This window comes from Podarcis melisellensis (assembly GCF_964234715.1).
Source record: "Podarcis melisellensis genome assembly, chromosome: 3".
Lineage (NCBI taxonomy): Eukaryota > Metazoa > Chordata > Lepidosauria > Squamata > Lacertidae > Podarcis > Podarcis melisellensis.
In genome coordinates, this window is record NC_138530.1 from 62,793,599 (window position 1) to 62,818,244 (window position 24,646).

At 42.2% G+C, this 24,646-nt stretch overlaps 2 protein-coding genes across 4 annotated transcripts; both read left to right on the top strand.

Moving 5' to 3' along the window:
* The first annotated feature begins 1,452 nt into the window (after positions 1-1,452).
* On the top strand, positions 1,453-15,150 carry LOC309367451 (trace amine-associated receptor 1-like). Of its 2 annotated transcripts, none has more exons than XM_081906737.1 (2): positions 1,453-1,584; positions 12,390-15,150. In XM_081906737.1, exon 2 carries the CDS (start codon positions 12,482-12,484, stop codon positions 13,514-13,516), a length of 1,035 nt encoding a protein of 344 aa, XP_081762863.1. In that variant the 5' UTR covers positions 1,453-1,584; positions 12,390-12,481; the 3' UTR covers positions 13,517-15,150. The 2 variants fall into 2 exon arrangements, with proteins under 2 accessions (XP_081762863.1, XP_081762864.1); XM_081906738.1 differs by lacking the exon at positions 1,453-1,584 and adding an exon at positions 11,554-11,684.
* TAAR2 (trace amine associated receptor 2) lies at positions 1,490-20,634 on the top strand (the record flags this gene model as incomplete). Of its 2 annotated transcripts, none has more annotated exons than XM_081906736.1 (4): positions 1,490-1,584; positions 4,760-4,912; positions 18,259-18,335; positions 19,593-20,634. In XM_081906736.1, exon 4 carries the CDS (start codon positions 19,600-19,602, stop codon positions 20,632-20,634), a length of 1,035 nt encoding a protein of 344 aa, XP_081762862.1. In that variant the 5' UTR covers positions 1,490-1,584; positions 4,760-4,912; positions 18,259-18,335; positions 19,593-19,599. The 2 variants fall into 2 exon arrangements, with proteins under 2 accessions (XP_081762862.1, XP_081762861.1); XM_081906735.1 differs by lacking the exon at positions 4,760-4,912 and adding an exon at positions 15,696-15,786 and having other exon boundaries at positions 1,496-1,584.
* Between the last annotated feature and the right edge of the window lie 4,012 nt (positions 20,635-24,646).

Consider the following 24,646-nt stretch of genomic DNA (forward strand, 5'->3'; position numbering starts at 1 on the left):
TAGTTGCCTTTGACTGGACTTAACCGTCCAGGGGTCCTTTACCTTTTCACCTCAGCCCTGATTGCCTATTCAGAAGGGAAGACAGAGAGGAGGCAGGGATAATTATTTTGGTGATGGGACATAAGTTAAAGTGCAACATACACATTTTGGGCATTTCTGTAATTTTACCCCTAATTTCCTGACTCTCTGAGACAGGGAGTATGTCTGCAATCCTATACCCATTTACGTGAGAGTAAGTCCCATATAGACTCGCACAGAGTTGCCCTGTGACTTCTTTTTTTGCCATTGGGAAAAGTAGACTTGGTGGATGAGAGGAAGTCAGAATCAATTGGGACTTGGAGCAGTGCAGAGGGATTGTGCTGGATCTTCAAAAGAATGTGGAGCTGGAGTAACAATTTGTGGAAGAGCATTACATGTCTTAGCAATGAGAGAGTGAATGGCTTCAGCAGCAGGGGATGAGGTGGAAGTGAAAGGACAATGATGTGGCAATGAAGGTCCAATGAAGGTGGGAGAAGAAAGCAAGGTGGAAAACAATCACAACATGAACTGGAGGATAGGTTGGAAGGTTGTTTAGGAAAGTTTTTAATGTTTGAGATGAGGAAGTGTTTTTAATATTCTGTTGGGAGCCGCCCAATGTGGGGCAACCCAGCCAGATGGGTGGGATATAAATAAATTATTATTATTATTATTATTATTATTATTATTATTATTATTATTATAGCACAAAAGCAAAGGTAACCATGTCCAGTAATCTAAACTGGAGATGAGGAAGTGGCATCCAGGTTAGCTGACATTGGAGCTATAGATGCAGTTGGCATTTAGTTATAGGCTGAACAGAGCTTCCTCAAATGACTACTGATATTTTCCAGAATTGGCACTTTCCACAACTGGTGCTTTCTGTGATTTCACAGGTGGGTTGATAGTAATGCTGCTGTGCTTGAAACACACTCACATTTTGCTGTCCAGGAAAACTATAAAAAACGCACACAACCAAACCAGTTCTGTAGGTTTTCCATGTGATTAATATTTAGCTAGGGAAAGGTAAACTGTGGGACAACTCTAAAAATAAAGGGTGTTAAAAAGTTTTACACTGAATTTTAATGTAATGAAAAAGTAGATTTCCAAGATGATGCTGACAACTTTTCTTGCTTTGTTATCAGCTGATATAATAACATGTGGAACACAGGTAAATTAGGTTGTTATAACTATTATCAATGTAATATGTGTCTATGTCATGTTCGGGTAGAAGAAGTGTACATTAAGTTGTCATAACTGTTTAGCATGCTATATATATTCATTTCATAATATAAGTCCTTTGCCCTTCCCTGCACTGCAAATCCGTGGCAGGAAATATTTTTCATCTGCTTATCTTGTTTGAATATTTAATGTTTGCGTCATCATGTGGGTTGAGACTTTGCATTAGGCTGTGAACGAAAGTCAGACTTGAATGGACACAGCTTCATCAACTTGGATTTGCATGAACTGATAAGCCAAGAATAAGGCTTGCATCTGTGGCGATTTGGACCTTTGATGGTGGATTGATGCTAGAGATCCTTGGTTCCTTGGAGTCTATCTTTCTTTGAGGTGAGTTTAATTTATTATTTGGGGATTCTGGTGGAGATTTTGTGAAGCGGTTGGGCTAAAGACAGTAAAGAGTTTTCTCCTCCTTCAATTATTCTGCCCTGGTTAGCAGAAACTACAGGAGGGGAGGGGGAAATCTAAAAACCCTGTCCAGTACAGTAGCTGGACAAACTGAATTAAAGCACAGTGCTCTTCTCAAGAATGCTGAGAATATACACTGAACTCTTTGCCTTCTTTTCGGAAGACTTCCTATAGCCAGAAGAGAATAAAATGATTCTGAATCCACACGCAAGATTTTGGATGTTTTTAAAAAACAAAACAGGAACTAAATCTCTTTCTTTCATCATTTCAATGTTATGCATATTTATCACAAATATAAGATGCTAGTTATAGTTGGCAACTCACTAAAGTGACATTTAGTCAATGGGCATCTTGCTTTTAATTGTTTTATTTTAGTTGGAATAAAAGTTATATTTAAATTATGCCTGAAAATATTGCAGTAGAAGTGAGATACTCTGAACTGTCTGGGTTTCTTTCTTTGTTTAGCATATAAATCTTTGCATTAAATAAAGTATCCCAGTTTTGAAATCATTATGCTGCTTATGTTTGAAGACACATAACAGTTTCCCTTGCTTAGGAAATGCTGAAAGACAATGTATTATTTGGAAAGCATGTGAAACATGGCTAGTCTGAAGAGATATACATAAATTGTTTCCTGCGATGACCTCAGAATTACAATATTTTCATCTGAGTTAGCCCTCTAGTTAACTAGACATTAAAAGAAAACCACCTTTTGCAGTGGGTGGATTGATCACATAAGATGAGGTGCATATCTTAAAATGCCAGTTGCCCTAACACAAATAGCGTTCCTTTACCAAGAAAATTGTTCCCTTGTGTATTGCATGTTTAAATATAGTTTCACACTAAATAAAAGATGCTTTCGTGCATACTTCTGTTTTCACAAGCACTCCTGCACTCCTGTTTCTGAGAACTCCTGAGATGAAGAAAATTTGCTTGTAGCCTGTGCTTTCCATGGGAATAAATGAGGTGCCAGTACTCATGTTTCGATAAACATGCTGTGGGTGCCAGCACACAGTGTTTGCCATAGGTAGCAAAAAAAGGAGGAAATGGTATTCTGTACTGGTGAGTATGGTTATAAAAAGCACTGCTTATAACTATGGTTGCAATTCTAACTGTCTACTCAGTAAGTCCCATTGATTTCAGTGGCGCCTACCCCCAGGTAGGTGGGGTTAGGATTCCAGCCTAATATACTTGACTGTGGGGGAAGTTCCAGTCATTTATCCCAATTCCACCTCCCCACACATTACTTCATCTGTGCCCCACTTTCCCATTTACCCCTGAGCTGTTGCCACAGGCTAAAAGCATGAGATAGGGCCAGGCCTGCTTCTGCTCTTCCAAACTTTGAGGAGGAAAGAGGTAAAAAATACTTTCCTGTTCTAACCCAGGAACTGTGATTGGGTTTAGTTGTCTTCCCTTCCACCAACAGAACTGAATTTGTATTCACAGAATAGGGTTTTTTCATGGGTCTCCTAAGAATGTGTTTCTGAAAACTGGGGGGCCTTTGGAAAAGGGTGTGGTGTGGAGGGGGGGGAGGGGGTCCACAGAAGTTTCCCCATTGTATGAATGGAACAGAAATTACAGGCTGAAATTATCCAATGATTTGCTAGTCCAGCATGCCTTTCTTCTTCTTGTGTCACAAGATGGATAAATAGATTCCACTTTTACAATGCTGATCTATTTCCTCACCTACTGGAGTTCCTTATTCCTCGTAAGCACCGGGTACTTTCTTAGTGCATGTTTCAATCTACATTTATTAAAGTAATGTGAAATATTTTCATTAGCCATGTAAAATCTCACGCTGTGCTTCTAACATTCTGCCTTTCCAAAATTCTTTACAGAACTAAGAGTCAGAAATACAAGTTTTTTGGGGGGTCTCTCTCTCCTCTTTAAAGAAACTCCATGGGAAATATAGGCACACTCAATTCCAAGCTGTTTACATTCCTAAACAGTAGCACTCACTTTTCTGGGACTATAAACAGTAGCACTCACTTTTCTGGGACTATAAACAAACAGTAGCACTCACTTTTCTGGGATTATAAACAAAGCAAATGCAACATGTGAACAACTTGGGTGAAATCTAAGAATGAGTATCCACTTTATGTTTGAAACCAAGGGAAGATGATGAAGAAAAAGCATTTTTTGGCTTGGCTCCTGCATCCTGTTATAGGCTTGCTTGCAGAGCTTAGGAAAGAGGCTTACACATTCCATTTACGCAACATCCGCAATGGAATTAATGATGAGGGACAACAGCAAACCCAGCCGATGAGTATTGGCAGGACTGTAGCCCAAGTGGGGCCATTGAGTAACAGGAGAGATATCAACATGCTCAGGGGAGCCTTGAAGTTTGCAGACGTAGGAGTAGTTCTTGGGACAGGGGACCTAAGGTATGGCACCTCTCTCTCAGGGGTTGGGGGAGGACGCAACCCATTGAAATCTGAGCACATTTAGAGGCCACAGAATCTTAAGTGTATATGGGGAGAAGGGCAGGAAATGGGGAAGGAGAATGCAGTATCCCCAAAGAGCTGGAATGGGGAGCATTTAGTTGGCTTTTAAAAAGGATTAGACAAATTCACGGAGTACAAAGCTACCAATGACTACAGACTGTGATGACTATATTCTACCTTCACTATTGGAGACATTATGGCTCTGGATACCAGTTGCTGGGAATCACAGCTGGAGAAAGTGTCTGCTTTCCATAGGTATCTATTTATCATCTATCATCTATCTATCTATCTATCTATCTATCTATCTATCTATCTATCTATCATCTATCTATCTATCATCATCTATCTATTTAAAATTGTATCCACCCCTCATCCATAGATCTCAGGGCAATTCACAACATTACAATATAAAAAACACAAAATACATAATAAAAATAAGAACAAAAACACACGCTAATAATTCCCCCTCTGACTGATGTCAATCAGTGGTTAGCCAATGTGAGAAGGGGATACTTCATCCTCTAGGGCACGTTCTATGTTCTTATGTTCATTCTGTACAGCAACATTTTGCTAGATATATAATATACAGTGGTACCTTGGTTTACAAACAGTCCTGTTTACTAACTATACTATTCGGTTTATGAACTCCACAGAACTGGAAGTGGTGTCCTGGTTTGCGAACTTTACCTCGGTCTAAGAATGGAAGCTGAACAGTGGAAGGGCACCGGCGGCAGGAGGCCTCATTAGGGAAAGTGTGCTTTGGTTTAAGAACAGACTTCCGGAACGGATTTAGTTTGTAAACCGAGGTATCACTGTATAGTTATATTACTTTTTTGTAGAATCTGTTTTAAAAGAACAGGGATTATATCCACCATGTTTATAGCAACGCACTGCTGGGGGGCAGGGACCGAGAAGACTTGCCATTTCCACTGTAGAGCAAGCAATTAGTATTGTTCACCCATAGCTCTTAATATGTCTTGTAATATGTGCTTACCGTACACAGCAATTGTGTATCTAGTAGTTCTGCTTTTTCAGACAAATATTAGCAGATAGATCTGCTGGATTACGCCTGTTTGCTCAACAAAGTAAGCAGAACTCAGCCAACGAGTGTTGCTTTCTGTACACAGTGACCCCTTTGAAAAAGAAGCACAAAACAGAGCTCCATTTGTGCCTTTTCTTCCCTTTGTAGAGGCTTGCGCAAAAGGTTGGCTGCATGCGCTGTGCTGCGTGGCTCCTTTTGTTCCTAATGTGCCTATAATGTTTAATTAAATAGTAGTAAGGATTTGCCTTTCCAGTGAGTGGAGTGGAAAAAGTTTATAGAAACATTTGCTTGGTCCTCTCTCTCTCCTAGCAGCTGCTTCCTGGACATACTGGCTTTTAATAATATACTCCATTCTGACTTCTAGAGGGCTTAAGAACAAGTATTGCGATGGGGTTTGTAAACGGGACTTGTACCTTTTAGGAACAGCTTACAAGCTGGGTGGCTTCTCATCTAAAGATGTCTTGCAAGATCAAGAAAGCCCACTTCAAAGAAATGGGAAACTGAGGCTATGGCAGAGACCCCACATTTTAACAGAGAAGGTAGAAATTTGAGATTGTTGAAAAGCCTACTTTTGCCATTCTACAACATCTTCCTCTTACTGTATAAAGAAAAGACCTCCAAGATGGATTACGTTAAAGTATTTTTTTTGGGGGGGGGGAGAAGGAGCAAAACATATTCTCTTCCAGAAAATACCTCTCTTATTCAAGACACAGAGAAAGAGGCAGATATCAGTGGATGATATCTAGCTAACGCAGCCCTATGTCAGAAAGTTGTTGTTACGGGCAGCAACTGTTTTAGGTGCATCCAATATGTGTGCGACCATGCACATGCGCATCTTGCTGAACCTGTAAGTGACCCAAATACACACAAAAAGGGGAAGAATGGGGCAGGCCAGGGGCAGAATGGGGTGTTTGCAGGCTTTTTCGATGGTGTTTCAAATATACGTGATTCCACCTAAATGTGTGGTATCTTGGAATGTAACCCCCATATAAATTAGAAGTTGCCATCATCATCATCATCATCATCATCATCATCACTGCAATCCAGTTCTTTGCCCCTTGCTCTGGCAGAGCTTTATGGAGTGGCTGGACCACCTCTTAGCGCATTCACAGTCTTACCACACACTGCAACTGGAGCGGAGGTTAGGAGGACAGGAAGATAGCTGGCTGTGCAAGCCTAGAAAGGTGTAATGGCAGTGAGACCTGAAGGGGACCCAGCCTAGAGATGGGGGAGAAATTTGATTCAGTTGGCATTTAAATGCAAGTCTATCAAATCTGCAGTTTTCAAAGCTGTATGAGAACCAAAACGCAGTCTTCCTTTGAAATTCGCATGTCTCTGAATTTTGCAATGCAATTCTCCAACCAAACAATGCTTACAAAAAATATTAGGGGAGAGTGTGAACGTATTTGTGAAAACAACATACAAAAATGCATCATAGGAGGGGAAATTGCTTTCAAATTAGTCAAGGCTGCATGCAAAATGTTTTACTTGAAGAAATTCATTTTAAAACGCTGGTGGGTTTTGATGAGGATTTGAAAAATAAAGAAATCTCAAATTTGCTGCAGAAATGTGGAGAACAAAATTTAAGCATGGGAAATGAGAAACAGAAAGAACTGAGAAGGGCAGCTCCTTCTGTCCCCTGGTCCAAAAGTTCATTGGCCAACTCATCCCCCACCCACCTTCATCACATCCCACTGGGGACTTTCTGTTGGCTACTGGTGGTGAGAATCTTATGAGGGCTTCTCTAGCACCTGCACATTTGAGAGATGGAAGATGGAGTGCAGGGACAGAGTGTCACTTGTCACAGCCATAGAGCTGGGCAAACAAGTAACACAGCACAAGGGGTTTGGATTGCTTGTTAGCCCTACTCAGAACAGACCCATTGAGTAGAGGCTTCTGAGTTGAATATGGGACTTCTGAGTAAACATGCTTAGAACTTGGCTGTAAGATATGTAGGGCCCAAGCCTTTTGGGGTTTACAGGCTAAATTCAGTAGCTTGAATTTGCCTGGAAAGCAAGAGGACCTGAAGCCTGTTGTTGCAACACAGATTTTATTCTCTGGGAAGCTGGGTGCCAACTTCACTGCTCTCCCCATTGCTTTAGTTACAAGGCAAATCGTTCTGTGCTGCACCAGCTGTTAAGTTTTTGACAGCTCCTAGCATTAATATGGCATGTTCCCTTGCGAATTTATGGTGGCACTTGTAAACTAGATGCAGATATTATAGCTTCTGTTTAACCTTTATGTCTGCTACTTTAAAAAAAAGATTATTTAAAAAGAAAAAAAGCTTAAAGGATATGATTTACAGTTTCCTTTAATTGCCAACCCTAGTTCGTCAAACGCTGAGAAAATAGTTCACTAAAAAAGGAATTGTCCCAAATTAAACATTGTTGCATTTGGATGGCATGATGTTCCATGGAAAATTCAAGACTAGCACAAACATTATGAAGGGATGCTCTAGGGCTAAAAATCTTTGCTAATGTTAGAAAAATACCTCAGCTCAATACATCAACTAATAGGTCTTACCTAAACAAAGTGAGACATTTACAGGCCCCCCCCCATTTTGCGTGTGTTCAAAGCATGCACAAACATGCACAAGAGAGTCATTTTTGGACCTGGAAGAGGGTAGTATGGAGTGGGGCAGAGGTGTAATGGGGCATAACACAGCTGGGTGGGCATATGTGTGCTCCATCAACACATCTGATGGCCAGGAATGCACCAAAATGTTGCCATTATGGGTTCCTACTGAACGTATTTCCAGCCACTCCATTCTATCCCTTGTGGGTCCCCCAGGTTGCATTCTTTGCCTACTGAGGATGCTCAATCCATTCTGGAATTATTATTTTTTTTGGGGGGGGGGTCTCATTCATAGAGGTTTTTTCATCCTCTGAAAATCATGCTTGAAACCTCTCTCTTGTGTGTGGATGATACTGTTTGGGCTACATAAAAATTGGCACTTACCCTTGAACTTCATAAATAAAAAGAAATATTGACTTGTCAATACAAGAAAAGCTGGCGTTATTTGCAACTTGTCTAGTAAAATGAAATCTCTCCAAGGTATTTGTTTAAGCAACAAAACATTGTTCAATATATGTATAATATATACCATAATAAATTGTCATAAACTTACACTTACCCTCTCACAATTCTGAAGGCAGTCCTGTTTAATGAAGTTTTTAATGTTTGATGCTCTGGAGCTGCCCAGAGTGGCTGGGGAAACCCAACCAGATGGGCAAGGTATAAATTTATTATTATTATTATTATTATTATTATTATTATTATTATTATTAAGCATAGATCTGGGGAGAGATGAGAAACAAGGGTATGGGTTTGCAATAGGCTTTTCCAGAGAGCTACATCCCAGGAAGTGTCAGGTGGCAGATTAGCAGCACAAATTTCCACCTCCAAAAGTGGTCCACATGTTCCTCTTCCACATATCCCTTACCTCTCAGCTTTCTGATACTACATCTTGTGCCTTCCTCAGTAAAAATGTTCCAGAGGAGATGGTAGGCACAGAATGATGAAGTGGAATATTCTTATAAAGATTTCTTTGATTGATTGATCGATTGAAGACCAAATGATGAATCAACTAACAGCCTCAGTACTCTGCAACCAGATGAATGTCACTGTTTTGTATTTCCAATCACTGTTATTGCATTGATTATTAGAAATTGCCTAATTGCACATTTCCTGCTGCAATGTCTTGTGGTGATCTTTTTATTTCTAAAATGCCCTTGTACTGTATACCATATTAGTGTGAGTTGGTTTTGGAGCTAATAGTTGCTCAGTTGATTTTGCTTTGATTCTGCATTTTCTCCCTTATAGGGACAATGCCACTGGCCCTGCATTGAGTCATCTCTGGATCTGAGTAATCCTGGGTTAGGTAAAGGGACCCCTGACCATTAGGTCCATTCATGGCTGACTCTGGGGTTGCGGCGCTCATCTCGCTTTACTGGCCAAGGGAGCTGGTGTTTGCCTGCAGACAGCTTCCGGGTCATGTGGCCAGCATGACTAAGCTGCTTCTAGTGAACCAGAGCAGCGCACGGAAATGCTGTTTACCTTCCCGCCGGAGCAGTACCTATTTAGCTCTTGCACTTTGACATGCTTTTCAACTGCTAGGTTGGCAGGAGCAGGGAACGAGCAACGGGAGCTTACCCCGTTGTGGGGATTCAAACCGCCAACCTTCTGATTGGTAAGCCCTAGGCTCTGTGGTTTAACCCACAGTGCCACCCACGTCCCTGGGTTAGATTGGGCCTTATCTGAGGCACTAAATAGGATCCCAGCCTAGATGATGTTGTGGATGAGATCACTGCTAGTAAGTCTAATAAAGCTGGGAGCCTAAATCTGAGTCCCCCTGCCAGGCACTCTACAGAACAATATTTAGATCTGTGCTAGATATGCATTTTTATAATCTACAGCCCATTTAAATGGAATGTCTCTTTCTCTTAGCTAAAGTGCTTTTCTTAATTTATTTGTTTGCATTATTTTATTATTCCCCTGGTCCATTCAACAAAACTGACAGATAGCGATGGGAATTATTATATCTTAATGCAGTTATTTCTCTAACTGATAAATGTTAAGAATTGTCCAATTAGATCAGACTTGATTAGCTAGTTCTTAAAACAGAGCCATTTGTCATTATTAGGTCGAAAGGAGACTGGAGACAATTACTCACAGGGAAATTAAAATGAGGAGATGTAAAATATTAAATTAATCAGGATGGAGTATCTGCTAGATAGGAAAGGAGCTGCCTGCTGAACTGTGGTCTGATTCTTGAATAGCCACAAGTGTTACACTTTCCCATGTGCAGCACTTGGGAGGAGCTCCTTTGAGTAAAAGTAATGACATGGAAGCAGGCCCTCAGAAGACTATGGTCCAACTGAAGAGTATTCATTTGCTGTCAGGGACTGGGCAGAGGAGGAATGGTGGAGACTGCCTCCCTAGCCTGGCCCTTCCAGAGAAGAGGAAGACGATTTAGATTTACAACAGGGGTTTGAGGGAGGTCATAGCTCATAGGCAGATGAGGGGGAAAGTTGGGAAACAATAGGAGAGGAAGCAGCAGAGGGGCAACTGCTGACAGACACAGTGTCTTTAGAAAGCATTCCAAACCCTCCATCTCCCAGAACCCGGTGAGCCTTGAAAGTAGGAGAGCAAAGAGCTCAAAGACAGAGGGCATGTAGCAGTACCCGTGGAAGAGAGGATGAGAATGACAAATGAGGAAGTGGGAGAAACAGGGGGTGGAGATTCACTCAGGACAATGCCAATATCCAAGTAAAAATTGAATGAAAATAGGATGATAAGAAACATCCCCTTGTCTTGTACGTTCCTGGGCAACCAGCCTGGAGTTGCTGGCAGCAGCCTGACATTTGCTCTGCATAATACCACTTGAGTATGGCATAGTAATTTGCAACAATATTGACCCAACACATTAATTTAAGCTGCAATGGTGAATCTAGGCATCCTTAAAGGTTTATCTCCCCTCCCTTCTTAAATATTTTGGCCTAAGGTAGACTTCTCTAACAAAGTGCTCTCCAAATGTTGTTAGAACTCCAATGCTCAGCCCCAGCCAAAAAGGTCAGGATGAAGAGAGTTGTGCTGTAAAACATCTAAAGGACATCAGGCTAGGAGAGAGACCAATGGCTTTGGCAAAAAAATCAGATGGAGACCCTTCACTCCAAAACATTTCATGGCCTCTTGTGTTCTGGAATCCATCATTTAACATAATTTATCATGATCTCATTCACGATGAAGAGAACACAGAGGAGAATTTCTTAGAAATGAATCAGCAAAATAGCCCACAAAAAGTCAAGGAAACCAGACTGAAAGGGAGCAGATGAACCTTTGGACGAGTAGCACCTTCAAGATACTAAATCTTCTGTCACATCAGTGGGAAAGTTTAAGTCCAGCTGTTTTCATCTAGGCTGTCCTGGGTCCAACATAGCTATGAAGAGAAGGCCTTAGAATCATGGCTCATACATCATTCCATGCTGCACCGCAGTAAAGATGGAAAGTAAGGATTTGGACCTGTCGTGTAAAATATTCACTGTCTGGAAAAAGCATTTCAATCACTTGGGGGTGTGGGTGGGGAAACATTCTTAAGAGTAACGTAGAAAATTTCATGGGCTAAATGCCCAGAAAGAGATTCTCAAGGGAACCATTTGCTAGGCTAGAAGAGTGTATTGGTGTGTTTCCAAAATGATGTATTTCTTTATCTATTTATTGATATCCTCATTTCAACTGAGTTTTTTTCATGCCAGGAACAAGACATTTCCACATCCTGACAGTCTAAACCTTTTTGCCACTATCCTCTGTAGCGCTGCAAGCAAAGTATTGTATGCAGCAGCTAAAGTGTCACCCTATGCAAGGCAAGTGGAACAGACTTTCATCCCTCCCCTCCATAGTGATTTATTCCAGCAAACAACTGTGTTGGTACTAAGAAGAATGGGAAGCCTGGGAGAGGGGAGAATACCAAAGAGTTTTACCTGCTGAGTATGCAGTACTGTCTAGGCCAGCTCCTACTGCATCACAGTCATTTCTTGGTAACTGCAGTGTTGTAATCAGTATTATTGAATGATTAATTATTTGGCTGGAACGTGTTCCACCTCCCCCTTTAATCATGCTGTTCAACTCATTTGAGTAAATAGTCCATTTGTATTAAGGAACTGGTTTGCAGACTGGATTGCCAGTGTTCCATTTCTGATTGAAAAGCCGCATCCTCTTCCTCCTCCTTGTGATTGCTTTATTTTTTACTGGAAAGCCCACTGGCAAATATTGTAATAAACTTAAAAGTCCATTATTGACAGTGTGAAGTCTTCCTGCATTGTGATTGTCTTCTGTACGTTATTTACGCATCGGGTCTTTAAAAGCTGAATATGTCAGTCTAAAGATTGCTAACACCTTGAAAGGACTCAAAGGCTTATGTCAGGATTGCACAACTGACATAAGGTCTGGAAACTTTTTCCTCTTGACGGCCATATTCTGATGGTGAAAGTTGCCGCAGTGTCGCTTACACATATGTGGTGAGAGGAGCCAACTCCCCACACCATTTGTGTGCCCAGACATACAAGCACACACCCACACACCAAAGTGCATTCATACAATCACACAACCTCAATGAAATCCACCCCCCCCACACACATAACATTCACACAATTACAAACTCTTAACACAGAAGAAAATAAAACTCACACCTTTTGTCTTAGCCCTAAAATAAATATTCATGTTGTAATTTTCTCTCTTGGCAGGAAGCCCTCTTCTTCTGGATGGTAACAATAAATAGATCCTGTTTTGACCATAAAAGAAGAACTGCACACACCACAATCAGACTGGGCCTAATATGTGCTTTCAGGAATCTGAGTCTTTAGGAAGGATGCAGTTGTGTTGTGAACACATAAATGGCTCCTGCATAAAGAGCAGCTGGTCAATCAGCATTCGTATTTCCATGTATATCTTCATGGTTTGTGTGATCCTGGCTACCCTAGCTGGCAATTTGACTGTGATCATCTCAATATCGCACTTCAAGCAGCTCCACACCCCAACCAATTTCTTAATCCTCTCAATGGCCACAGTGGACCTTCTCCTTGGTTTCCTTGTCATGCCTTATAGCATGGTGAGGTCGGTTGAGAACTGCTGGTATTTTGGAGAATTCTTCTGCAAAATCCACACCAGCATCGATATCACTCTGAGTACAGCCTCCATCTTCCACCTCTCTTTTATCTCCATTGACCGCTACTACGCCGTGTGTGACCCACTGCGATACAAAGCAAAGATCAGCACAGGGGTCGTATTGATCATGATCTTTATAAGTTGGGTCTTCCCTGCTACATTTGGCTTTGGGATGGTCTTTTTGAAGTTAAACATGATTGGAGCAGAAGAGACCTTCTATAAGCTGATCTATTGCGTGGGAGGCTGCTTTGTCTTCTTCAATGAAACGTCAGGAGTGGTGGCCTCCGTGGTTTCTTTTTACATCCCTGGATTTGTCATGTTATGTGTCTATGGGAAGATATACACTATAGCCAAAAGGCAAGCCAGGTCCATTAAGGCTGCTGCAAACCAAATACAGATCAGATTTGAGCATCACATTTCACACAGCAGAGAACGAAAAGCAGCCAAGACTTTAGGCACTGTGGTCGGGGTCTTCCTCATCTGCTGGTTCCCATTCTTTTTCTGCACGGCAACAGACCCCTTTATGAATTATGCAATACCTCCCATTCTCATTGATGCCCTGGTTTGGTTTGGTTACTTGAACTCCACCTTCAACCCAATTGTTTATGCGTATTTTTACCTGTGGTTTCGAAGGGCCTTGAAGATGATTGTACTGGGGAAGGTTTTTCAGCAAGATTCATCCAGGACTCAGCTCTTTATTGAGTGAAGCACGTCGAGCTTTGAGAGCATATTCTTCAGTATTTTACCAGGCACTGTCCATTTTGAAGCAGAAGGTCAAAGTGAAAAAGCATGTGCGATGCTTCAGTGCAGTTGCTCCAGCAGCCCCATCATGGCCCAGAAACAGGGTGCAGACCAATAATCAACCAAGAGAGAAGTATGGGTACCAATGGGCCATAACTTATTGGCAAACAGACATAGGCGGAGCAAGCATGCATTGGATGACAATCTGTTGACATCAAAGACTTTCAACCTGTAAGCCAACCTTCATTGGCTGGGTTTTCCAGCTCTGAGAGACCAGTGTGGTACAAAACCAAGCATCTGAGACCACTGGTAGCTTGAGATAGCTGCTCAGCAGCCCAGCCCCCTGGACCTTGAGCTGGGAGCTGCTCACCTTTCAGGTCCCCTAAAGGGAATCCCCTTTATCGACCCAGCCTACCCAATTCTATTTCTGCCAAGTCGCAACAAAGAAGAAGGAACACATAACAGAACTCTTGCTACCCACCTAGAGAAAGACTAAGGACCAGTTGAGATTGAGTGTGAAATTTTGAAGTTTTGTCTACTCATGGAAAAGGATGAAGGAGGCAGAGTGAGATGGTAGCTGGTCCTTTGAAAGGTTCCTGCAACTCCACAACTCTAGAAGATCCCACTAGAAGATCCCTGATATTGCAAAAGTCCCCTCCTTCTTCCTTTGCCATGGCAGCCCTCCCAACCATCCTGGCAGCTCTCATGAGTTCGCTGGGCCAAGGGTTGTAGCTGTCAAACTGATCAGCAAGCAGGTCACAACATGTTTATTGTTACTTTGGATTTGGGAAGGATTTGGAGTTTGTTACTGCTATGAGTTTGGGGAGGACGAAATAGGCTGTATGCAAGATCCTTCAAAACCCTGGTTTCAGCAAATGTTAAAATATAAGCCAGGCTAGCTTCCTGTGTTGAGGTGGTAGCCTGGGCGTTGGGCTGTTAAGAGAACAAAGGGCTGTGTGCGAGACAGAGAATAGGTACCCCCCCCCCCCGACAAAACCAAGTTTGGAGGAGAGAGTTAGCAGTGATATAGCCTAGAAGGAAAGTAGCAAGCTGGGAAGAAAAGGAGAGCAACGTTTGATTTCTGTTTGACTCCAAGGCTGTGGCTATGAGAGAACCAAGATGCTTTTGGGGTGTTAATGCTGTGAACATCTCCATCGGATGTTCAGGTTGTATATATGTTTAATATAAACCATATATCATAAAGACGCCCCAGTCTCTGCCATGCCTCATTTCCAAAAGGAAACACGAACCCTGGAACTGCTGGAATGTTGCACTGCTCAGAGACTGGGGTGACATGCAACATTATTTTAAGAAACAGAAAGTGGGATTAATGGCTATGTACTTCTTTCCCGCTCTTTCTCTTTACATTATCACTAATGAAATGGACCTTGTTTTGATGGGAAAGGGATTGTGAAGGAAAGAGCTGCATATTGCAGAGATGCTTGGGGTTGGGTCAGGCTATGAGGGCACTGGAACAGTGCCTTCAAATGCAGTGCTCCACTTAGCATTTTCTATACACATGGGTTTTTTTTGTTGTTGTTTCTTAAACCTGTGCAGTTACCAGATTTGTCCAGTATGTGATGTTATACAAAAGATGACAATAAAACACATTTGTAAACCTTGATTTAATTCTCCTTGATTAGGTTTCTAAATCACTTATCGTATGACTGAAAATTTTACTACTTATTTAAAGTTCATATCTTACTTTTCTTCATACAATGTCAGGGCAATTTACAGCAATGAACACATCAGACAACTGGTAACAGTAAAACATGATAACTCAGTAAAATGAGACAAAACACCTCGTATTTGTCAATATGTCACTGCCAGTTCAATATTTCTTTTACTACATTTTAAATTCCTTCCTAACAAATAGATAAAAGGTTGACCTTGTATCCGTCAGCATGATTATTTAAGTATGTGACCTAACTCAGAAATAACTTCTTCCTCTTGTGTGTGATTAGGCAAAGTTTCCCCAAGAGTCTCCCTGTCTTTTGTTTTCAAAGTATAATGTCCCATCAGAGACAACCATGTTTTGTATATGGCTTCATTAGCACCTAATCAGTGCTGTTGTGTAGCTGTCCTCACTAAAACTGAGAAATGCATCAGAGATGTGTTAATGAGGTCTCTTGGTTTCTGTTCAGATCCAGTCATATAGCAAATCAGAAGCAAATGAGGGAAATGTGTTGCGCTTTTGTCTGATCCCATTTTGGATGGAAATTAACCTGTGAGCAGGTAAACAAATACGCCTTCAAAGCATCATTAGCCTTATTAGAGCTTGAGACATGGGTGAGCAGCACATCTAATTGCTCATCTAGCTGAACAGGTCCCAGAGGCCAACTCCCTTTCCCTTTTGTTTTAAATAGGTACTTTGTGGACGATGTCATCTTTTTCTCTTTCATGAGAACTAAAAAGATCATGAAGACTGATAGTATGAAAGAATTTGCTTAGCGAACTACTACTGGTGAACCACTTCAAGTAAATCAAGCAATTCGCTAGTGAATTAGAAATTCAAAGAGACAGTTGTGTCTAATCACAACTACCCCCTTTATTTTTTTTTTCAATATAGCCACCGCCTCTTCCTCTCATAATGGGGGGCCACTTTCTCTTCTACTCTTCCTACTACACACCCATTGTGTTTCCTCCTCTCTGGCTTTTCCTTCTAGCCTTCTACTCTTCCCTATGGGCTGTTCTCTGAGAGTCAAAGTAGTCATGAGGATGAATATGCCATTGGAAACTGCAACGAAAAAGCAAGTGTAGGGACCCCCACTTTTTTATATGGGAAGAGAAGCCACAACCCTTTCCTTACCTGCCAAGGTCCTCAAAGAAAATTGTTTTCTCTATTCAGGGTATTTCAGGTAATAATTCTGAAAATTCAATTTTCCACTGGCCTTTTCCTACTCATCACTGTCATGCCCTGGCCAAGGATGACCTGGAGCCCCCAGAAAGCAGCCGAGTAGGAGCCGGGACTCTTGTGGGAGACTAGCAGGGACCACTCCCAGCAGAAAGCAAGATCAGTGACTGAAGCAGAAGGCAGAACCACCATCAAGCCCCGGCAAATGACAGCACCTCTAGAGGCAGGCCAAGATAGTCACAGATAGGAGGAGTGCTTGGTTGCAGAAGAGGATTCCTTGTGAGGAGGGTCCTTTTCATGAGGAGGACTCTATGGAAACCTCTAAAGGTCATCAGCTTGGCCCATGGTGAGGTTCTGATAGCTCTGGTCTAAAAGCCTCAATGTGAAGCTGAGAGAGCTACTGGAACAACATCTTGCTGCCAGCACTGTGTTCTGCTTGCCTGGACCTTGGTTTTCCCCTCAACTTGCATTTCCCCCAGTCCCTGCTTGACCTAGACCTCCCCCAAACTGGCCCTCAACTTGCCTCTTGAACCCCTGTTAGAACCACTTGGGCCTTGGGTTGGCTTTGGACTTGACTGCTCTCTGTGCCTATGATAGCCTTCGTTATATGGAAGGTTATCTGGGATCCTGCTAGGATAGGAAACTCACTTCCAGGGAAGTTCCTTTCTCCATTACTTCCCCCTGCCCTCGCAGCTCTTATGGAGATGTAGGCTATGGTTGGAATGTACATAGATGAACCTCAGATTTGTGCACTGACCCCCACCCACTCTGGCATGGTAGTGGGGAGGAGACTGGAAGTTTTTACTTCTAACTAGCTCAGCATCAATCCAGACAAGCAGTGGTTAATCTTAGATATAGTGTATTGAATCAAGCTAGCTTCTTATGAAGCTGTTGTATTTTTAATATGATATCAAGATTAACCACAGCTTATGCTTACGATGTTTCAATAAAATGAGGTTAATTAAAAATGGATGCAATTGCCACATCAGAGGAGGAGAGAAGGAATGGAAGCTCAGCCAACAAACTCAGACCTTGCTTCGTCTTGTTCATATAGGTAATTGCATCACCATAGCTCAGCCATGGACAGTAGAGGGGTCACTCTTTCTATGTGTCTGTCGCAGTAGAGCTTAAACCACCATGCTGCTTCTTCCTTCTTCTGGTCTGGCAACTGGATATGTGTGTGTTCCACATTTAAAATGGAATGTATCACATTGGCATCAATGGGAGCTTTGGTCCCAGGGCTAATAGCATTTTGGGGGAGATGGGATTTTCCTTTGGACAGTTCCCTACACACCCATGTTGGTTTTAAAAAGTTTTTAAGCATGCATGTTCATTGCTAGAATGCAGTTTAGGTCACATTGGTCTTTGGAGGATCAATCTTTTCATAATGTATTTGGGCAAACCTATACATAGTGTATATTTCTATGCATGTGTGTGTATTTATTTTTTAGGATATTTAGGGATCACCCTTCGTCCAAAGGAGCTTAGGGTGAGATACAACAAGCACAAAAGCAAAATACAGTAAACATTAATAAAAGAATGTAGAAACTAAATTTAAAAAAGAAAATCATGAAAACAAGGAGTTTCACATTAAGAATTAAACAGCTCATTTTATTATCATTTTCAAATCACATTCAAGTCACCTTTTATTTGATCATAAAGTCTGCTAGCTGCTGGAGAGTATGTGTGATCCTGAGAGGATCCAACCTTCCTGGAGATTTGACCTCACACTTGTACTTAACTCCACCTCCCAACTAAACTTCAGCTTTTCTTGTACTTCATATTCTCTTGAGTTCTGGCTGCTGTGTCATAAAAGCACAGCAGCTTTATAATCCCAGTTTATTTTAAAACAGGATATTGGAAAGGACTGAGCCTTCCAGACGTCTCATTCAAATTTAATGTTTAAATGGTGGTGTGTAAGCGGACTCAGGTAGGAGAAGAAAGAAGGATGTAAATGTATTAAATGCTATTTTGACTTTTTGTGTACCCATCTCAAGGGCTAGGAGAAAGAGGTCCACAGTTTTGGTTTTCATTTTTAAAGAGGTCCACTGCTGTGGGGGAAGATCAGACCTCCTCTTCCTCTTCCACGAGGCCAGTGTCTGTCTGATGTTGAGGCACGTTAGGGTTGTTCTGGGAGAGGTTGTAGAGCCACAGTCTTCCAGTTTGCTTGACATGTTCTCAGAACAGGAGGCAGATTATATGAGCCCTGGATCCCAGTGAAGCAGAACAGGAAAGAAGAAAAAGGGACCAAGCAGCCCCCCATCTTCTCTGGCTGCTGACATGAACTCAATAGGGCATAGGAAAAAGTGGTTTGCCTGCCTTCAGTTCTCCCATTCCTCCCCCTTTTGATTTTGTCCGCCTGTATATTTCTCCACAAAGCCATCTTACAACATAGGGGAGTTATTCACATTTGCCAAATGGGGCAGATTAGTCACAGGGTAGCCTGACAAACTGATCCACAAATTGGTTAACGTGGCTTACTTGGGAGGACTAAGCCAATTACCGATAATAGGATTTAAGAGTCAATCCCATCAGTTACTGCACCAGTAAAGAGGAGTTCAAGATTGGCAAAAATCTTGGCCACTTTGCTTCATGACTTCTGGTTTTGGAACAGACTTTCCCATGGATTCAGGATGAATGACACAATTAAGCTGTGGCATACGCTGGCACACTGCCATGGCAAAGACACTGTTCTGAGGACCAAACTAGATGTGCTCTTACTAAGCAGCAGGCAGCCATTTATCTTTTAACTAAATACAGGCAATGGGGAGCCTGATTCTCACTATGAAGGCAACATGCAGAGGGCAGGGAAGCTTATCTGTTGACTCTCCCATTGCACAGAGAACAGAGATTGGCACCCCAGATACACTAGATGCCCATTCTTAAGCAGCCTTTTAAAAAAACATGGGATGAGGTAGTGAAGAGTTGAGCCTCATCTCCTTGTGTGCTACCTCTGCAATAAGAAACAAGATCCTTCTTGTTTGTTAAGGAGAAACACGATACGGAGAGGCCAGCGACATATCAAGTGTGGGGTAACTTGCATGTCATTCTCAGAGGCCATCAGTCAACACAATCAGCTACAATAGGTCAGACAGATTTATGGTAAAGCCTCTGGACAGATTATAGGAGAGCTGCAAAACAGCATGTGTCCGTTTCTGCATTAAATATTCCATATTCCTATTTTCAGATGAAGAATGGTGGTTTTTCTTAACTCCTCTGTGGCTGCCATGGATTGCTCTGGCTTTGGAAATGGAAGCTGCCTTGAAAATCTCAGGTCAGCAGGTGTTCGAGGAGCCATGTACATATCCCTGAGTGGACTCATCGTTGTCACTGTGTTTGGGAATTTGGCAATCATCGTTTCCATTTCGCATTTCAAGCAGCTGCACTCCCCAACCAATTTCCTCATCCTTTCCATGGCAGTCACTGACTTCCTGCTCGGCTTCCTCATTATGCCCTACAGCATGATCCGATCCGTAGAGAACTGCTGGTACTTTGGGATCACCTTCTGCAAAATCCACTACAGCTTTGACCTGATGCTCTGCTTGGTTTCCATTTTCCACCTCTGCTCCATTGCTGTCGATCGCTTCTATGCCATCTGTTACCCTCTTCACTATTCATTGAAAATGACTATCCCTACAATCAGGCAGTTGATTGTTGTTTGTTGGTCAGTGCCAGCTTCTTTTGCCTTCGGGGTGGTTTTCTCTGAAGCATATGCCTCTGGTATCGAAGGCTATGAGCTTTTAGTTGCATGTTCTAGTTCTTGCCCGGTAATGTTTAATAAACTGTGGGGTGTAGTTCTGTTCTCATTTGGCTTCTTCATCCCTGGCTCTGTGATGATAGGAATTTATGCAAAAATCTTCCAAGTGTCCAAAAAGCACCTGAGGGTCATGAAGAGCAGGTCTGAAAATGTGGGTGAGGAAAAACACAACCAGGTTTCTAAGAGTAAGGACCGGAAAGCGGCTAAGACCTTGAGTATTGTGATGGGGGTTTTTCTCTTGTGTTGGCTTCCATGTTTCTTCACCATTTTAATCGACCCTTTTATAGGGTTTTCCACTCCTGAAGTATTATTTGATGCCTTAACTTGGTTTGCCTACATCAACTCCACCTGCAATCCATTAATATATGGGTTTTTTTATCCATGGTTTCAAAAAGCACTTAGGTACATCCTCATAGGAAATATATTCCACTCACAGTCCTGCACTGCTAACCTGTTCCTTGAAAATCAATAAATTTACATGTGTTCAAGTGAGGCATTCAGTGGTTTCTCTCACATAACATGTATGTTTAAATAAATTCAAAGTATGTACCAGAAGAACTGGAGGTGTGTTGTACCTTGGAACTGTGAATCTATCTCATAGATATTGGAATGTAGTTAAGCTTTGAATTTCACACTTACCTGAATTTTGTACTGTTTGCATGTGCTTTCTTTTGTACACACACATGGTCTGAAGTGCTTTAACTCATAGAAAGAAAAGAAATATGTCCAGATCAGTGTTGATGTCATGCGTTTAATAATAACAAAACCCAGGACATAGAGCTTACAGAATGCACACAAATGTATAGTGTATCTGCAGCCATGATACCAGTTGGGGAAAATCCTTTACACACAAGGAAAATTCGTCAACTCTGGACTTCTTAAGAATGCGTTTGACACACTTTTAAATGTATTTTAAATACATTTAAATCATATTTATTTCTTTACAATTATATAGAGAGACTGAAATAAAATATCATGGTGTCATACAAGGAAAATGTCAAGAAGCATATCCTATAAAAACAATGAAGATTGGCCCATTGTATATCAGTATATGTATTTTAGCATATCCATTTCATTTGCAAGTATCTTTATTCATATTCCAGTGGTAGAAGCACTCCTTTTAGTCTGATGGTCGTGGTCCCTCATAGGGAACCTTTGGGTGGGGGAACACACACTGGGGGGGGGGGCAGAGGCAAAAAGAGGGTTGAGCAGCAGATGTAGCTGATGTTTCAGCCATGTAGAAACCAGACGTGTCTATTTACACCCATAGGCTACATACACCCCCCCCCATCCAGGCAAGCAATAACCATTCTCACCATTCAAGGACACATTCCAGCCAAGCTAAAGCCCTTAAAGAGAATGCAGAGCAGGCCTGGAGAGGACATGGCCTGGCATAGGGTGAAGTTCTGAGGGCCAGACAGAGAGGATTGAAGGGCCTCTTTCAGCCTCCAGGGCCTCACTCCTGCCATATATCCTTGAAGTCAACAAGGTTTTGCTGTAACTTAACTTGAGCTGAGACTCTCACTCTGTCTTGAACATACTAAGCTGGACCAATTATTCTTTAACTTTACATCATTGTACAATATATCCAGGAAAACCTGGACATGTCCTCTTTGGGGGGGGGGCAACATGCCCATCTAGGTGGATTTTTTACATTTTAAAGGAAATGTTTGGGTTTGGGGGCTTGGGGGTTTGGGCTGCTCTCACGCTGTGGCTGCTACCAGCCTGAGTCAGCCCTGGATGCCTCTTTCCCTGGCTCAGGCTGGCAGCAGCTCAGGCTCTCATCTTTTTTGCTCTTCAGGATATGGCAACCTGATATTTACACATTACAAAGAACAAGAAGCAGAGGTCATAGAAGAGCCCAAGGAATACGACTGAAATAATAGTTCAGGTTTGACACTTCCCAAGTGAGGCACACATTTTTGTCAGAAGCAAACAGCTGAGAAGTAAGTGTCCCCAAGGGGAAGCCCAGTATATTAATGTCTCCCAAGCAGCTTTTGCATCCCCTATGAATATTCTTCAGAAAAGTCAAAAGCTATTTTAGGTATCCCTGTAAACACCTGTATGAAACTTCTCTTCTGACACCATATCTTGAGCTATGCTCATACTTGCTTATTTGCTGGAATGTTGCTTTTATTAGGGTTGTCAGGTCAGCAGTACCCCAGATCCTGGGATTTTGAGGCCTAAACCTGAGGTCTAGAGGCATGCCACAGTGATGTCATGATGATGGGCCCTGGTGATGTCATTAAGCATGACATATTAAGTAATAACCATAGTGCAGAACCTGAAAAGGAAGATGGCCTTGCAACCTATGTTTGTTGTGAACTGCTCTTGTGAACAACTGGTGGTAATGATGCAAAGCCAGTCAGTACTGTATATATTTTTACTTTCCTTCTGACCTACCTATTTACACACCCTGATCACCAACCCTTATACCATTATACACTTTTTTTACTTTTTAAGGTGACTCTTTAAGACATGCTTGCTTGTTCAGAAAACAACACCACCACATTTAGGAGTTCATAGGAGCACATTGCATTAACATCAGCATACAAAATCAGCTGTGGTGCAGGTCTTCCTGTCTGGCATATAAATCAGTCTCACTGAAGTGGGGAGCAATCTGGTGGGAGTGGGGGCACTAGCACAAAGCTGATTAACTTCCCCAGCCTCTGATTGAAACAGAAACACACAGAAACAATATATTCCCAAAGCTCAGTGTTTAAGACACAGGATGTGCCAGGAGTTGTAGTCCACCAAAGCAAAAATGGCAAATGTCACAGCAAAAACAGACCTTTACAAACTTTAGACACAATTTATTCACCAACCTCTGTGTTTAAGACATGTGGGGGAGAGGAGCCCCCCCCCCAAAGCACTGGGCTGTAGAAACACATTTTGTGAATTAAAATAGCTTCAGGCTCTGGGGAGGGTCTCCTCATGAGCCTGGAGACTCCTCTGCCAATATATGTGATTTCAGTTACACATGCGGAGGCCCAGAATTTAACCGAGGCATAAATTGGGAGTTGCCTGTACAAACGGTTTAACAAAAAAAACAAACCCTTAACATTCAAGAAAAGTAATACAGAATGGCCTATTGACTTTCAGTCTCTCTGTGTTTGCATATTCATTCTATCTGCAATTATCTCTCTCCATACTCCAGGAGTGGAAAACCCCTTTTCAGCCTGATGAGCAATTTCCCTCATGCAGAACCTTCTGGGGCCCACATATCACTGGACAAAAAGCAGATGGAGCAACAGGTGCCACTCTTGCCTTAATACAGTAGGTAACAGTCCAGCCTTGCCAAAGCCAGGGGTTTCTACACCCACCCATATTCCACATAAGCATTTCTCCAATGGGGCAAGTGAGAGGCATGATCATGATTCAAGGACACCTTCCAGCCAGGCAAAAGCACTTGAGGAAGACAAAGAACAGGGCTGGTGAGGGAGAGACCTGGGGACAGTTCTGAGGGCCAAGCAGAGAGGATTGGAGGACCTCCTTCATACGCCAAGGTCTGACGTTCCCCACCTCTGCCAAACACCCTTGAAATCAACAAAGGTTTTGCTGTAACTTGATGGAAGCTGAGACTGTCATTCTCTCTTGAACATGCTAGGCTGGAGTAATTCTTTCTGAACTTTGTGTAATTGTAAAAGAAGCTCATGGGCCTTACTTACACGTACCTAGAATAACAAGGAGAGCTTACAAGAAAAGCCCAGGGAGTACAGCTGAAATAATTGTTCAGGTCTGACACTTCCAACACCTTTTTGTCAGAAGTAAACAGCTCAGAAGAGACCACAAAAGTAAGTAAGTGCCCTCAGGGAGATGCACAATACACTGATGTCTCACAAGCAAGTTTTACATCACCAGTGAATATTATTTAGAAAAGTCTGACTAAACTGGAAACTTTTCTTTTGACACCAATTTTTGAACTGGGGCTATGCCCATCGTTGTTTATTTATTGGAATTTCATTATGCCATTTGCAGTCTTCCATAGAAAGCACACCAGCCTTGTCTTGTGCCTCAGAGAATGGCTGTAGCTCAGTGGAAGAGGTTCTGCTTTGCATACACCAGGTCCCAGGTTCAATCACCATAATATCCAGGTAGGGTTTGGAAAGGCTCGTGCCCAAAACGCAAGTGAGCTGCTGCCACTCACTGCTGACAATATGGAGGTTTATGCACTAATTCAATTCGACGTAGGATAAGATAGCTTCCTATGTTTGCGTGCTCCGACCCAGAGACTGCCCCCCTAAATAAACACACATTTGACTCAAATATTAGTTTTGGTTTTTGGCAGAATTTAGGCCACAACTTAATTGATTACAGAAAAGTGAGTGGCTGCATAGGCTCTGGTTCGACTTGCTCACTGCACCCTTGCAGGTAGTGCTGACCCAGAGCTCCATCATAGGTCAGCCAAGGGTGAACACCGGAGGTAGGTGAAAGGCCCGGGAACAGACTCTGTTCACTCCCCAGATGCTCCCCTGGACTCAGGC

Coding starts and splice junctions, on each gene's coding strand:
- LOC309367451 (XM_081906737.1), top strand. CDS start 12,482: ATGTGCTTTCAGGAATCTGAGTCTTTAGGAAGGATGCAGTTGTGTTGT.